Source organism: Micropterus salmoides, unplaced genomic scaffold (genome assembly GCF_014851395.1).
Source record: "Micropterus salmoides isolate LMB-PRFRI ecotype aquatic unplaced genomic scaffold, ASM1485139v1 Ms_hic_scaffold_16, whole genome shotgun sequence".
Taxonomy (NCBI): Eukaryota; Metazoa; Chordata; class Actinopteri; order Centrarchiformes; family Centrarchidae; genus Micropterus; species Micropterus salmoides.
The window spans coordinates 13,790,888-13,807,309 of NW_024040707.1; the positions used below are offsets into that span (position 1 = coordinate 13,790,888).

Genomic DNA, 16,422 nt, shown 5'->3' on the forward strand with positions numbered 1-16,422 from the left:
AAGACTTACTGAGAAGAATTTTTGAAAATGGGCAGGTACTCTTATAAAACACGGGGGAAAGGGGAGTACCCCGGACATACTTTTCTTTAATTTGCCAGAAAAGAGCTGTAGCTCCAAGAAAAACACTGCGAGAACAAAAACAACTTCACATGTTCTTCTTCCCATGTGGTATAACCTCATTGGCACTTTAAATGAGAAAGACAAATTCCCAAGTGATTAACATTGTTTAAATATGCACACAGTATGTTCCAGAACAAATACTGTTTCCCCTATGTAACAGTTAAAAATAACAAGGGAAGTAGGAAGACTTGTTTGTCAGGATTATTTGGGACATATCAATGCATCTTTCCTGTGCATATTATTGCACAATGTACAACATGTCACAGTCTGAAAACAGGGCAATGAAGGGTTAAAGCCTTTACGGAAATCAGCATGAAAATCTGTAGGGAGAGGGAGGAGCCGGAACTTTTATTCATATCTAGGACTGAATTACAACCGAAACCCTGTTATGTAATGGGAACAAAGAGGAAGGCGAATAGTTGGATTGTCTGGGAACAGAAACAACAGCAGGAGAAGAGAAGAGTGTCAGAAATACAGCAGAGAAACCAGCAGTGATCAGCATGTCAGTTGATGTGGACAAGGTTAGTCTAAATTAATGAATCACTGCAGCTCGTCTTCAAAGAGTTGTTTTTCCTTTAAGTAGGACTCATAACTTGTTAAACATGTTATGCAGAGTGGATAAGAACGTATATGTAGACTAAAGTATTAAAAATGTATGCAAAAGCCTTTATATCTATTTGAACAATATATACTTAATCTTTGAGCACACTATTGTCCTTTTTGTAGAAGTTTAGATCAATCTGACTTCACTGTCTGCAACTGATAGTGAAGTTACTGAACCGTGTCACACAATGGTCATGTGTTTATACGTTTTAATTATCTTCCTTTTTCTTTTTTCCCCCTTTTTGTAGATGAATTTACCTTCTCGACCAGAAATGATTGATTTCCAGGGAGTCTCAATGGTCCACTATTTCACAGACAACTGGGCGAACGTTCAAAACTTTCAGGCCAGGCCAGATGATATACTTATTGCAACATACCCCAAAGCAGGTCAGCCCGCAAACATGGACTTTCTACTGTAGCTGTGGAATAAACGTGTGTATCAAGGTGAGGGGTTTGGATTAAATCAGTCTTTTTAATTTTCCTCCATCTACCTTTTAGGAACCACCTGGGTCTCTTACATCCTTGATCTGCTGTATTTTGGTCAGACATCCCCAGAGCGTCAGACATCCATGCCAATCTATGAGAGAGTGCCCTTCTTGGAGCTCACCATCCCATCTTTGGATTCAGGTTGATTAGACGGTTAAACATACTCACCATTTTTCACATACACAAATCATACAAACACCTAATCTTTTTCTAGATTTTCTAGTTTTTGCTTAAAGTTAAACTTATTTGGTAAACTTTAGCAATGTATCTGAAACATCTTCATTAGTATTGTGTGTTGTGTTTCTAACAAGTGTTTACCAAACTTCAGCAGTCAAGAAACTAGGTTTTATTTTTACTTCTTCATATAGGAAAAGATCTGGCGGACAAGCTCCCCACCTCTCCTCGCCTCATTAAAACTCATTTTCCAGTCCAGTTTGTGCCACAGTCCTTTTGGGAGCAAAACTGCAGGGTCAGTAGTTTGCATGTTATTTAAATTACATCAACATATGATCACATGATGCTGAAACAGAGGACAGAGTAACTTCAGCAGCATTAAGGATATTTCTAGTGCTGGGTGATCAAAATTTTAATCACAATTAATCGCAAGTTTTTCTGCGATTAATCGCATAGTTATGCACAAAATTAAATAATTCATTCTAAACTAGTGTATTGTGTACTTTTAACATGCGGAGCACTGCCTCCCTGTCTGATCACCAGAGCAAAGAGCAACGCCGCAGGGCCAAGTGACTACGTTGTGATTTTAAGAACATTCCTAAGACTGACATCTTCCCCAATACTAATCAGCGTGTGTAGCTATCCACTTCATTATGGCATCCAGCGTAAGCAAGCATTAAGCCTCGAATATAGTCGTGAGCGGACACGATTGAACCGCTGACCTTCTGATTAACGGCCAACCCGCTCTACCGCATGAGCCACAGCCGCCCCATATTACAAACAACAGTTGAAGGAAGAGGAGGAGCTGTTGGAAAAGGATGATGTAGAGAAGCAGCAGGAGAAGCAGGAGGAGAAGGATAATGGAACCAGAAACAATGACAGGTACAGGGCCAGTGTGCAGGACTGGGTAGGCAATTATCCATAGAAAGAATTAGAAAACGGATTATCATTAGTTATATTTATTACTGATGCTCTTCTCATACATATGTAGCTGTACAATCAGTACAAGCAGAGTCAGGGTCCAGTACATGGGAAGCTGAGCCAGGGATAGATGACAGTCATGCAAGAATAATGCTTAACGTGTCCAGCCCTAGATATTTTATTTAAAAGCTGAATGATGACAAACAGAAGCAGCAGAATATGAGGCATATCTATTTCCAGTTACCACAACAAACGCTTAGGTGTGTAGAAATGTATTATGTCTCATGTATTGTCAGATAAAAGTGTTTTCTTCTTTTGTAGATGATCTACGTGGCCCGCAATGCCAAAGACAACATGGTGTCTTATTTTCACTTTGAACGCATGAACATGGTCCAGCCAGAGCCTGGAGACTGGAACAGCTACATCCACAAATTCATGGAGGGAAAGAGTATGTATGAAAAACTGCAACAACAGAGTAGGGTTTTTTTGTTGGTACAGAGCTGCACCAATTTTTACTGAACGCTACTGAAGTGCTTACATGCATTGTTCTGTGGCTTCAGTTGTGTATGGACCCTGGTATGACCATGTGAACGGCTGGTGGAAGAAGAAACAGACTTATTCAAAAATCCATTACATGTTCTACGAAGATCTGACTGAGGTATTGTATTTGTTTTTGTGGGTATCTTCCCATTCAGGTTACTTTTCCAAAGTTCTCCTCTAGTTGGTAATGATGTAACAATGATATCTGGCTGTTGTGTTCCCAGGATACTGGTCGGGAAATAGACAAACTCTGCCACTTTCTCGGTTTGTCTCCTACAGCTGAGGAGAAGCAAAGAATTACAGACAGAGTGCAGTTTGATAATATGAAAAAGGACGACATGACCAACTATTCTACGCTCCCAGTTATGGATTTCAAAATTTCTCCTTTTATGAGGAAAGGTAACCAGATAAATAAATAATAAAATGCGTGACAAGAAAGAAAAAAGATATCCAAAGAAATTTTTGTGTGGTTCTACAGGGAAGGTTGGTGACTGGAAGAACCATTTCACTGTGGCGCAGAGTGAACAGTTTGATGAAGACTACAAGAAGAAGATGAAGGACCCCACACTTCAGTTCCGCACTGAAATTTGAACACTGGACATGGCTATGTGGAGATGGGTATATGATTGCCTAGACATGTGGCATTTCTGTAAAACAATTGCACCTAATGTATTAAGTTGCATGTGACAGCAGAAGTGTTTTTCATATTTTTTAGATCTGCAATTAAACAATAATAGCTCATTCACATTCTTTTCTTCTGTATGTGAGACATTTTACAAATCAGGAATTACAATATTTAAGTAGAATAGAAAATAAACAACAAAATAGAACAAACCATATAAAAGAAGCACTTAAGTATATTACCAATGAATATAAAGCTACATGTATGTACCTACATACATAAAATAAGTGTTTCTATACACATTTATATACAAGTCTGTTGCACACCGCTTTGAGGAAACATGTCGCTCAACCCGGAAACTGTAGCAAAACGGTGCAAATTGTTTTCAGTTTAAACCTGCTCCTGGTAACTGCAGGGCTGATTGGAGAAGCAGGTGAACAGGTGTGTAAATGGGTGGGGCAGACAGGTGACGTGAAAAGGAGAGAAAGTCCAAGGGAATCTGGTGGGCAATGGGAAATGGCAATGAAAGGGCCTTGGAAACTCCCTCCACTAATTAGATAGGTATTAAATAAGCATTAGACATTTAATTTGATAATAGGAACACTGAACTAACGCTATGTTAATATTGTAATCGAGAATCAAGTCTCTGCAGTGGAGTTCAACCACTTCATTAATAAATCTGAGAATTATAGAAAGTTACATCAGGCTTCATGATCAAATGAACCACTATGTTGATATACGACCTCTCTCTCTCTCTCTCTCTTTCTCTGTAGTAGTGCTGTATGATTAAACATTATTAAATATATCCTCTAGATCTATAACCAAATCCCACACCCTGTTGTACTTGTTTTTATCTTGTTTCTTGTTTTATCTTTTTTGGGTGTGTCTTATATTTGCCCTTGTGAAAGCACTTTGTAACTTGGATTTTAAAAAGTGCTCGATAAATTAAGTATACTCTAGATGTAGTTATTCCTCAATATAACACGCAAATATAAAGTTAGCAAAACACAAATCTTAGAACGAGGACTGTTTCGACCATTGCACAAAATATCGCCCCATGTAAATAAACGTGATAACGGCACGCACTCTGACATCACAAGCCAAAATCTCACCCCGTTTACAACACTGCAAACAGAGTTTCTTCACCCTGGCAGGTGTTTTCAAAAAGGCTCTTTTTCAGTGATCTCAAACACTGTTTGTGTGTGGACGAAAAGCCAAAACGCAGAGAAAATGCTGTTGTAATAAATACCCGTGTGTGGGCAGGGCCGAAACTACCTAGAACACCTCAAAGTGGTCACGTGATAGATCTGACCTGCCTTGAAATGAGGTTGTTCTTTTTTATAGAATAAGACATTCATGATAAACAATGGATAAAAAACAGTCAAACCTCTTTCCTACCACAAATAGTAGTATACCACAGATATAAGTCCTAGTAAAAAAGGATAAAGTCATTATGAGTTTTTTTATCATGCCTGATTTCAGGGGGTGCTGAAACCCCCTCAGCTCCCCCACTTCCCATGTCCATGCTTACCCAATTCTCGCAGTTTACTTTGGAGCCAAAAATGGCCTTACACTACTTTTTGCACATGTGCAGTAATACTTCCAAAGCCCTGTAAACAGACGTTGATTTGTAATATCGGTGGAGTTGCCTTTTAATGGCCTGGACACAGCCGGCAAGATGACCCCTCCTACCTTAGGCATTTTACCATATCTCCTTATATTAAAACCTAAACAAATATTAAAGCGATAATCATCAAGATTGGACTGATAACACTTATATAATATATATATATATATATATATATATATATATATATATATATATATTGTTATGACCTGGCTCAGAAGGCCACAACAGAAGGGAGACACACCATGGTAAACGTACAACATATGTTTATTTAACGAAAATAAGCCAAATTAATAGTTATTTCGGATTAACATAATTAAAGTATGAGGTATGTAGTCTGTGGTTTCACTAGAGTGTGCACAGGATGATGGATACATGAATATATATGTGTGAAGGTGTTGTAGTAGGTGAAAACAAGGTAAATACTACAAAGCAATAATCCAAAACCAAAGAAAATCAAGCTGAAGGGGAAACCGGGGAGCCGGCCCACAGGGAGGTCTGACCTGGTCTCAACAGTAGCTTCCTGCAGAATGAAAAGACAGGGTGACAGGCTGCTCCAGTTACAAGGGAGAGAGAGATAGACCACGCCCACTCATGACCCCACAGGGCATCACAATATATACTTATATATACTTAGTATATAGTACATATTATAGAAAATATAATATAGTTCAAACACATCATTGATGATACGTTTTGTCGTAAAACCGCTTTGTTGGGTTTAACATCATTTCTACTATTAATATTAGTTGCAGTCAGACACCAATTTAGAGATTAATAGGCCCAAAACTGTAGATGACAGTGGACTTCAGGAGGAGCCTCACAACAAGACCAAGTTTTGCTGTATTGTGATGTGTGATAGACACATGCTGTAAAAACCTTCAGATTTCTGGGATCCACAATCTCCCAGGATCGAAAGTGGGCGTCCAACATAGTCACAATCATCCAGGCTGGGCAGTACTTCTGGTTCCAGTTCAGAAAAGTCAAACTGCCTAAGGAGCTGCTGATCCAATTTTACACGGCTATCATTCAGTGTTGTACATCCATCACTGTCTGGTTTGGATCTGCCACCAAAGAGGACAGGAACAAACTACGACGGACAGTTAGGACTGCTGAAAGAATCATCTGTGCAGACCTGCCCACCATTCAGGATTTTTACATGTCCAGAGTCAGGAAAAAGGCAGGAAAAATCACTGCCGATCCATCGTACCAAGGACACAACCTGTTTCAACTATTCCCCACTGGTCGGTGCTACAGAGCACTGTACACCAAAACTTCCAGACACAGGAAAAGTTTCTACCCACAGCCCATCATAGTGTCAGGAACAACCCCTATGCAACAACCTAATCCTTTTTAACATGTAAATATTGCCGCTCAATTACAAATCTCCATGTAATGCATACTGTACATATACCGTCAAATCCACCTACTTCATGTATATAAAGCAACCTGTTCTGCTCAGCTGTTAGGTAGAGCATATTTTGAGTCACTGTATTTTATTAAAAAATTTATTGAACTTAACCTGATTGAACCTGCCTGTCTCCCTCCCTGCCTACTGACTGGTAGGGAAACTCAGCTATTTAACCTCAGTGGGGTCGTTTGCCAGGATTGTGGATACCGCTGGTTCATTAGTGTTCCTGGTTACAGTCGCTATGGTCGTTAGGAATTAAAAGCCACCAAGTGCGAGCCTTCACAGAACACAGCATCTCTGTGGATAGTAACATCAAGTTCACACAAGAAGATGTCCACAACAACAGTTTGGCCTTCCTGCACTGCGCTGTACACATTGAAGAGGACAGGAGCCTGCAGATTGGTGTTTACAGAAAACCCACACACACAGACCAATACCTACTCTTTGATTCCCACCACCCACTGGAGCACAAGCTAGGGGTCATGAGAACACTGCACCACAGAGCGGAAAACATACCAACAAGCGCCCAAGCCAGAGAGAAGGAACAGAAACACCTGAAGGGGGCACTTACAGCCTGTGGATACCCTAAATGGACCTTTGTGAAAACAGCCACAAGATCCAAGAAGAACAAAACTACAGGGGAGGAGGAAAAGAAGGTCAAACGCAACAACATTGTGATTCCATACGTGTCTGGAGTATCAGAGAAACTCAGGAGGATTTTCAACAAACATAACATCCCTGTGTTTTTTAAACCCAAGAACACACTAAGACAGATACTGGTACACCCCAAAGACCGCACACCAAAACACAAGAAAAGCAATCTAGTGTATGCGGTCCAATGCAGTGAGGAATGCACAGACCTCTATATTGGGGAGACTAAACAACCACTACACAAACACATAGCTCAACACAGAAGGGCCAACTCCTCAGGTCAAGACTCTGCTGTCTACTTACATCTGAAGGACAGGGGACACTCGTTTAAGGACCACCAGGTGCACATTTTAGACTGAGAAGATGGATGGTTTGAAAGAAGTATCAAGGAAGCCATCTACACCCGGGTTGAGAAGTCGTCATTGAACAGGGGAGGGGGTCTACGCCACCACTTATCCCCCACTTACAATGCTGTCCTTTCATCACTTCCCAGGAAACTTAACAAACGTAACCTATTGGCTTCAGGTAAAGATACCAACGATGGTTGTTCAGTCTTGGCCTCCGGTAGTCCTAACGACCATAACGACATTACAACAACCAGGAACACTAACGAACCAGTGGTATCGACGATCCCGGAAAATAACCCCACTGAGGTTAAATAACTGAGTTTCCCTATAGTCAGTCAGAACTGAAGAAGTCCCTTGGATGAGAGATGAAACGTCTTCCAGTATCTTCAACCAAGTCCAGTTGCCCTAGACTTTAACCTTCGTTGGATAACTATGACCTGGATGACTGAGAATTTTCACAGACAGATTGTAGCATGACACACCTCATGTCTGGGGACCCTGCTCTCGTCCCATTGGCTCACAGTCTGCAGTTGGACAATTTTCACTGAAGTGACTAGGCACCATCCTTGAGTCTGGTATCTGGTTCCTATAATACATCCAAACCCTATTCACAACAGACATTTGACTTGTCAAAGTAGGAAAAGCACGGGTGTAATTTATAACATTAACAATGGCACCACTGCATTAAGTGTCCTAGTGAGCTGTGTCAGTGGGTACCAGAATACCAGAGCCCTGGGACTGGCTACCCTAAATTGAATGCAGCCATCATTAACGTTACAAAATCCACTTGTGCTTCTCCTGCTTTGACTGGTTGAATTGTAGTGAAAAGGGTATATTAATTGAATTGCTGATCAAGTGAGTAGACATGCTAAAATAAGAGGCTGTGTGTGTAGAAAATACACACAAAAAAATCCTCTCACAACTTACTCGTAGGAAAACTTAGAAACTTAGAAGAGAAGATCAATACCACTCTTGTATCTATCAATTAAAAAGGCTGCAGCCAGTTAGCTTACCACATAGACTGGAAGTGGCTATCTCTGAATTATTCACTCTGTTTACTATTCCATTATGTGCGTGCAAAGATCAACCCTATAACAATAATTACAAATAAATAGAACATTTTAATTTTGTGTAACACTTACAGTACATTGCAATTGTAAGTGGATTGTAAGTCAGCTAAATGAGTAAATGTAAATGGTATAACCTGAATTTGTCAGGACATAGATTATACTTCTAACCTGATACCAGTGGTTCACGTTCAGCTGTAAAATTATAAGCTGATGTGAAATGACACATGCCAACAGTAGCTATACACGCCTACATTATTTCAGGAAGGTGTCACAGTGAGTATTACACAACAACCAAACTGACTTCTTCAGTGTGCATGATCAGGAAACAATCATTGTTTTGGGAAATATCTACTCAACAGGGTGAGTGTGCAAGCTCCTTTGAACACGATTATTCACAAAAGGGAACCTAGTAGGGTTACAGATATTAATTTACCAGAGTAAAAACATTTTTCTGGCTTCATGCTTCTAAAGTTAGGTCAGGTTATTCACAGCAAACATATAACTAGCCACTTAATAGTTTAAAAGTTTAATACAAGTTTGTCTAACTGTGTACCTTATTCACAATCTGGAGACTATTTGAGTTGACAGGAGTGAACCAGAAAGGCAAAGAAGCCTCTTAATCATTGGTTTTCAAAACTTAATCTGTATACGTAAGGCCCAAGTAAATCTTTGTATAGTCTGTATTGTCATATTTCTCTTAAATGCAAAAAACACAAAAATTACTGACTTTATCCTATTGCACTGGCTACTATTGTAAATACTAGTTCCAATGTGATCATTTTGTATCCACACTGGATTATATAATCTGTGTATCATCATTTGTTGTCATTTTCAATACAGAAATGATAATCACTTGTTTTTTGTATTTTCGATCTTTCGATCTGATTTATTGTGTCCAATTTTTGTGACCAGGAAGTTGCTGAATTTATGTGTGTGTGTGTCTTGATAACTTTTGCCTGCCTTTGCAGCACATAAAGCTGTGCAATGGCGCTCCCTGGTTTGATGTAACGAAAATGAGCTTGAACATGAATATGTTTTTTTGCAAAGTATTTTTAAACATGTCAAGTTACAGGTCTTCGGTTCTGTTTAGAGAGAAACTCTTACACGAAACAGGAAGCTGCTGCCAGGGATACAGTAAGTTAGAATGTGGGCAATCCCGTTTTACGTTTGTTTACATTTTTGGAAAATAAAGTTCACAAAATTAAGTAATAACTAATAATTTTTGTGTACCAATGAAGATTTTGATACTGAAGAAATCTTGAAAAATGGATGATTCTCAGGCAACTTCTGAAGCTTCCAATTCCTGTCCCATAGCCTATACAGTGAGTTAAACTGTGTGCTTCAAATTCAGCCTCGTTTCTTCTTTCCCAAAATATTGTGGTGATAAAAACACTCATGTTGATGTTCATTCATTAAATTAAATCATGTATAGCCCCATTGCCCAAGTGCTGCATGTTTATCAAATGCAAGACACAAAGAAGTCAGCAACTTTCTTGTGAGACAAATCGGACACTTTAAACATAAAAATCAAATTCAGACAACGGTCTGTTTTTTAATTTCCTATTTTTGACTTGAGCATAACCAGTGCTCGAAGTGGGGAAAAAAAGATGCACTATCCACAACCTGGATAAGTAAGTAGGCTAGTAGTTAAAAAATGTCTGTATTATTAGGCTATAATATTATAACATTAAATAAAAACGTTTAATGTTAGTATAATATTAAATATAGGTTACACTTCATTTGGATACTCTGCCAGATTGTTTATAGAGTATTTGTAACATTTCATGACAAACATGACAAACATGTAACATGAGATTCAACAATTAACCACCATTAATCACAAATAAACCCGATTCTGATATTACATCACTGTAGTTTGACTAATGTTTGAGTATTCATTATAATGTCATTAGACCTATAGGTCTAAAGTATATAGTTTACCACTAATAGTAATTCCAGTTGGACAATACAGCAATTTCATTTTTGTGGGTTGTTTTCCTGGGTTGTGCAAGAAAAATGGTCTACATTGTGGTTAGTCTTTAATATCATTAATGTTAACTAGCCTACTAGCTCCTCAATAATCATAACCGTTAATGTATAACAATAAGTTCATAATTTTGAGACTTTGTTGTAGCACGTCAACTATTATTTAATGAAAATTTATGAAACTTTGAATATTGTCAGGGAAAGGCACCCGACGTTCTCCCTACTCTGTCTCCGCATAAATAGATAGGGAGAATGGGAAAAGCTGAGTGGCACCCTGGGCAATGTAGTTTATGTAGGGCTATGAATCGGCAGAAAATTGAAGCTTGTGAGTAGTGATGGTGCACAAGAGACAAATGTTTTTTGGGGGTTATTATTATTATTATTATTAGTAGTAGTAGTAGTATATTCCTTCTTGGGTTAATTAAAGTAGTCGAAGGTTCAGGCATGATCACTCAATCATAACTGGACCAAAATAATCACGTGACACACGCAGTTGGAAGACAATAAACTTGGTTGAAGGCCTAATATCCTATTTACAAATTATAGGCCTACAGCTTGCACTTACTTTAAATACAGTGTTTTCTACATATAGGCTACTTAGGCCTAATTTGTGGGCCGGCCAGGTATGTTAGCACCTGCCAAAGTATATTTGACAACCCACTTTAATATTCTGCAGGGAAACACAGAGAGAGATGTTGTCTGCTATTACGTTAGGTGGACACAGTCGAAATCTTAATTTAGGGAGCGACAGTGAACGCACCACTGCAGAAGGTGGAAAATGACATAGAATAACTTACTGTCAATACAAATACGATATACACCGCTGCCGACCCCACCCCCTCATTGGCCGCCGCCGCCACAGGTTACACAGTCTAAATGAGAGCTGAACAGTCCGGAGAGCAGGTGTGTCGCAATTTTTAATTCACTCTTGAATAGGCCTATGAAAAGAATGATAACCTGACACGAATTCAAGATGATTTCCAAGATGATCACGAACTAGGTCTAGTTTGTTTGTGTTCATATAATATTCAAAATGTCATTTTGGTACCTATTTTAGATTTAGACTGAGTCACTATCGCAGATGGAGCTGCCACCTCGTCCAACACTGTTTGACTTCCATGGAGTCTCCATGGTTAAATACTTCACTGACAACTGGGACAGCGTACAGAACTTCAAAGCCAGACCAGATGATATTCTTATAGCTACTTACCCTAAAGCAGGTGGGGATGTGTGAGTAAGAGCATGGAACTTGTGCCATTACAGTTATACTTTATGTTGATGAATGGCCTGGATTGATATGTTGCCTATGTTCAGGCACAATGTATTCATGTGTTTTAATCTCAGGAACAACATGGGTCTCTTACATCCTGGATCTTCTGTATTTTGGCCAGACATCTCCAGAGCGCCAGGCGTCCATTCCTATTCATGAAAGAGTGCCGTTTCTGGAGATCAGCACACCTTCTCGACCCTCAGGTTGAATCATGGGTCTAAACAGATCTTTACACTGTAAACAAACAAACAGAAAACAACACTGGTCATTTCGTCCATAAACCCTTCATTATGGTTGTTGAGTGTTTATAACCACAGTGACTTAAATTTATTTTACAGACACTGTACAAAGTCCTGATCAACCAGTTTGCCTCAGAGTTTTGGTGAAAGTGTGCTGCTGGATGTGTAAATCAGCAGCTCTTTGCTATCAGTCAAGTGTAAAGGGTCATAATGTGTTTTGGCCACTTGAAGGCAGCGGAATAATTTTTTAACACAACATTTATATATCAGCTTTCAAGTTCATCCTTTTAGCAAACAGTTGCTTATTTACACATCCAGCAGTTACAGAGTCATTCATTTTAAGTGTTTTTGGCCATCTGGTGAAATCAATCCAATATTTACTCTCTTTTTGCTCCGTTTTTGGTCTCTACCAAATCCTGATAAAATCTAGCTCTTTAGCTGTTAAATGCTATCACCAGCTAGCTGCTAAATTTGTCTGTCTGCTGTCTGGTGCTGAGCAGGTAGAACAGTATGTTTAGTTTCAGTTACATTTTTCACTGATAACAGCTTTTTTCTGTAGTTAAAAACACTACGAGAGTGAAACAAAACATTTACGGGCCGAACAGTAAAACAATGAGCTGAATCATTACAATGCTGTGGCTATTCTCTGGTATGTTAACAAGTCTTTCTGTCTCACTAATGTTTCTCTTCACAAAGGTAAAGACTTGGCAGACCAGCTTCCCACCACTCCTCGTCTCATTAAAACTCATCTACCAGTCCAGTTTGTGCCCAAGTCCTTCTGGGAGCAGAACAGCAGGGTAAAGCCATTAGTCTGTGAAATATGTGAGTTATGAACCACTTAATTATTAATTATTAGTGTTTTCTCTTTGCATAGATAGTTTATGTGGCTCGTAATGCAAAGGACAGTGTAGTGTCTTACTTCCACTTTGGCCGCATGAACAGTATCCATCCAGAACCAGGTGACTGGAGCACGTTTCTAAAGGATTTCATGGAGGGAAAGAGTAAGTTCAAAGTAGTGTTAATGTAAAAGAAGGCACAATGTCATATCATGTCCCAAATGTCCCCTCATATATTATTCTGTGGCTTCAGTGGTGTTTGGGTCGTGGTATGACCATGTGAATGGCTGGTGGGAGAAGAAACAGACGTATTCAAACGTTCACTATATGTTCTATGAAGACCTGATTGAGGTAAGCTAAGGAGTGTTTGTGTTGTTTTCAAGGGAGCTTTGAAAATGTTTTTACGAAGTTTTATTCATTCATCTGCTGGTCATTAATGTTTACAGTTGTTACTGTAAGTTGCTTTGGATGACAGAGTCAACTAAATAATGAATAAATGTAATGTTGGTTGCTTATAAAACATGCTGTATAATGAAAAAAGTTGTTTAACATTTTGACTTTCTTCTGGAAAGTTAGATAAGATGTATACCACTCTCATATCTGTATGTAAATATGAAGTTAGTATTAAGAATATGGTTAGCTTAGCTTAGCACAAGGACTGGAATTAAGGGGAAAAAGCAGGGTCTTCATTGCTGGAGTCACCGCAGCCAAGACTCAAGGAAGCTGCTGCACTTGGCCAAGAAACAGTCTGGCACTTAACCACCTGTTAAACCATGATTGTCAGGATTTGAGTATGAAGCACAAGATTAAGGATCCAAATGCAGACAAAGAGGCAGACTTGTAAAGCAGTGAATTAAATGGACATAATGACAAAACTCAGGCTTAGAGCAGAGGGTCTGAAGGAATAGGGAAAATGAGTGCCAGGTGTGTTGGCAGGTGAAGAGCTGGTGACATGGAAAGGAAGGAAACTCTGACATCTTGTAGAGAGGTTGTGAATGGTGGGATGAAAGGTTGCTTAGAAAGGCAGGGGCTTGGAGGAAGTGAGCTGACAAGCAGAATGAGCAATACAATTAAATAAAATTGAAGCAGTGGTTTGTTCTTTATACATTTTAGATTTTGTACAAATTAAACAAAATTATATTACGTGTGTTCATTTATGAGCATTGGGAGGTGCTAGTAGAGGAAAATATTTATACCTTTGGACAGAGTCAGGCTAACAGATTCCTCCTGTTTCCTGTCTTTATGCTAAACTAAGCTAACTGCCTCCTTGCTCCAGCTTCACATGTACTGTACAGATATGAATATGTTACACTCATCACTATATTGAATACGTACGTTAGAAGAAGATGAAGTAAAAATATACAGCAGGGGTCGGCAAATAAGTTTTGCATCGGGGCAATATTTTCAACTGTTAGATGGATGAGAACATCAACATGTTTGGTTATCTTAATTGGTAAGGTATATGAGACTTGCAACCCAAGTGTTGAGTATTTGATCCCACCTTGGCGTAAGTTTTTTTTTCTCTCTTCAACAAATGGATTCTGCAGTGAATGTTTCTCACATTATGGCATGTAGGCTGCAGTGTTTGTGTTTCGGTGTTTGATCCACATCCATCAAACTACAGATGCTTTTGCATTTCCCCAGTATCTCCAGGCAGAGGACATTCAGGGGAATCACGTTTTCTGAAGGCTCTTTTAGAGGTGTGTCAATTAGGCATCAGACTTTTTTAATGTCGTTCAGAATTTTTCAAAGTAAAAAAAAAAGTTCAACTCCAAATACAGCATTGCAGTAAACAAGCGTCTCACGCTTTTATTTTGTAGGCAAATCCACTAAAGAGGAAGTGATTATGTGAGTAACTGTTGCTGTCATGACTGAGATATATTTCAGCACCGCTATCAAAGTATTTATTTATTTATTTTTGCTGCCATCAAAGCACTATAATCTGACTGCGGGCCAGATATTATTGCTGGCGCGCAGTTTTGGCGATGGTCCATTATCACAGAGAGAATTAATGTGTTTCCCTTGTCAGTGTCTGTATAAACTACATCTAATATGTGGTTTATAATGGACTGTGGTGCAGAAACAGTGACAGTGTTATACACTCTTGGCTTACATTTTCCATGTTATCTGTCAGTGGCTAAGTCACAATAACATATGGTTTTAAAGAATAATTAAATAAATATAATTTCCTAATAAATATACCTAAAGAAACCTCATTTCTTGACGGGCTACTCTCTGCTGTCTCAGAAGAGACACCTTTTGTGCTGCATCAGCCACGGTAGCTGCCCTCGTGATTGGCTTTTCCTTAATCAGATCAGACTTGAGGAAAGGACAGAATGAGTCAACCATGTGAACACCATAACCAGCAGGAGGCGCATCACTGTTGTATAGAGATGTGTCAATAACAATAATAGCCTTTGTAAGTCTGAAAGTCATTCAGAAAGATGACTATGTATAGTTATTTTAATTGTCACAAAGGCTGATGCTGAGATTCTTACATTTTCTGCAGGACTGTGGACGAGAGATAGACCGTCTCTGTTCCTTCCTTGGTTTGTCTCCTTCAGCTGAGGAGACGGAAAGAGTCACAAACGGAGTGACGTTTGACAACATGAAAGCAAACAAAATGACAAACTATTCCACTTCCCAAGTTATGAATCAAAAGGTGTCTCCTTTCATGAGAAAAGGTACAGTGAAAAATGTCTACTTGCTCTGTTTTTTTCTCTTTACACCATAATCTGCTCAAACCATGTATCGCTGATTGATTTTAAATCGCCTGAATAATTCTCTCTGCTTCTCCAGGGAAAGTTGGTGACTGGAAGAACCATTTCACTGTGGCCCAGGATGAACAGTTTGAGGAGGACTACAAGCAGAAGATGAAGAATCCTACACTGAAGTTTCGTACTGAAGTTTAAGTGTTCAGATCCTTTACTTAAGTAAAAGTAGTTATACCTCACTGTAAAAATACTCAGTTACAAGTAAAAGTACTGAAAATGTTACATTATAAAAGTATGTAAGTATAATCAGGAAAATGTACTTAAAGTATTAAAAGCAAAATGCCCCCAGGACTGACACTATTATAAATCATTAGATTATTATTATTCAAGCATTAATGTAAAAGCAATTATTGACCTTTTTCATTGAAAAAAGTTATTAATTGCAGTGTGATGCAAAAAAAAAATCTGCTGATAATTTTCTCCATTAATTGATTGTAAACTTTTTGGAAATAGTGAGAAATGTTGTCACAACAGAGCCCAAAGTGACACCTTCACAACGCTTGTTTTGTCAGTTCAAACCTTCAAAGATTAAAAATACATTAAAATAATCCAAAAGAAAAGCAAATATTTTTATCTGATTATACAGGAAAAATTACATAAACGTGGCTACATGTCTGTCAATCAATGAACGTACTACCTGTCCTTGTATAAACTGTTAGGTCTTTAATTTATTAAAAAACGTTATATTTTTTTTAACTCTTTATATGTTTTGCGTGTAAAAATCTTTCTTTGTAAAGTAACTAAC

General features: G+C 38.6%; 2 protein-coding genes across 3 annotated transcripts; both read left to right on the plus strand.

Annotated features, from left to right (window-relative positions):
* The first annotated feature begins 479 nt into the window (after nt 1-479).
* Nucleotides 480-3,589, plus strand: LOC119905347 (cytosolic sulfotransferase 3-like). Its single transcript, XM_038722282.1, has 8 exons — nt 480-641; nt 972-1,110; nt 1,222-1,350; nt 1,578-1,678; nt 2,626-2,752; nt 2,865-2,962; nt 3,069-3,243; nt 3,323-3,589. Exons 1-8 carry the CDS (start codon nt 621-623, stop codon nt 3,433-3,435), a joined length of 903 nt encoding a protein of 300 aa, XP_038578210.1. The 5' UTR covers nt 480-620; the 3' UTR covers nt 3,436-3,589.
* A 5,372-nt stretch (nt 3,590-8,961) lies between these two features.
* LOC119905348 (cytosolic sulfotransferase 3-like) lies at nt 8,962-16,108 on the plus strand. 2 transcript variants are annotated; one of them, XM_038722283.1, is made up of 8 exons: nt 8,968-9,894; nt 11,616-11,778; nt 11,903-12,031; nt 12,764-12,864; nt 12,942-13,068; nt 13,157-13,254; nt 15,413-15,587; nt 15,703-16,108. In XM_038722283.1, the coding sequence occupies exons 2-8, from the start codon at nt 11,640-11,642 to the stop codon at nt 15,813-15,815; spliced, it is 882 nt and encodes a 293-aa protein (XP_038578211.1). In that variant the 5' UTR covers nt 8,968-9,894; nt 11,616-11,639; the 3' UTR covers nt 15,816-16,108. The 2 variants fall into 2 exon arrangements, with proteins under 2 accessions (XP_038578212.1, XP_038578211.1); XM_038722284.1 differs by lacking the exon at nt 12,942-13,068 and having other exon boundaries at nt 8,962-9,894; nt 12,764-12,889.
* The last annotated feature ends 314 nt before the right edge of the window (nt 16,109-16,422 follow it).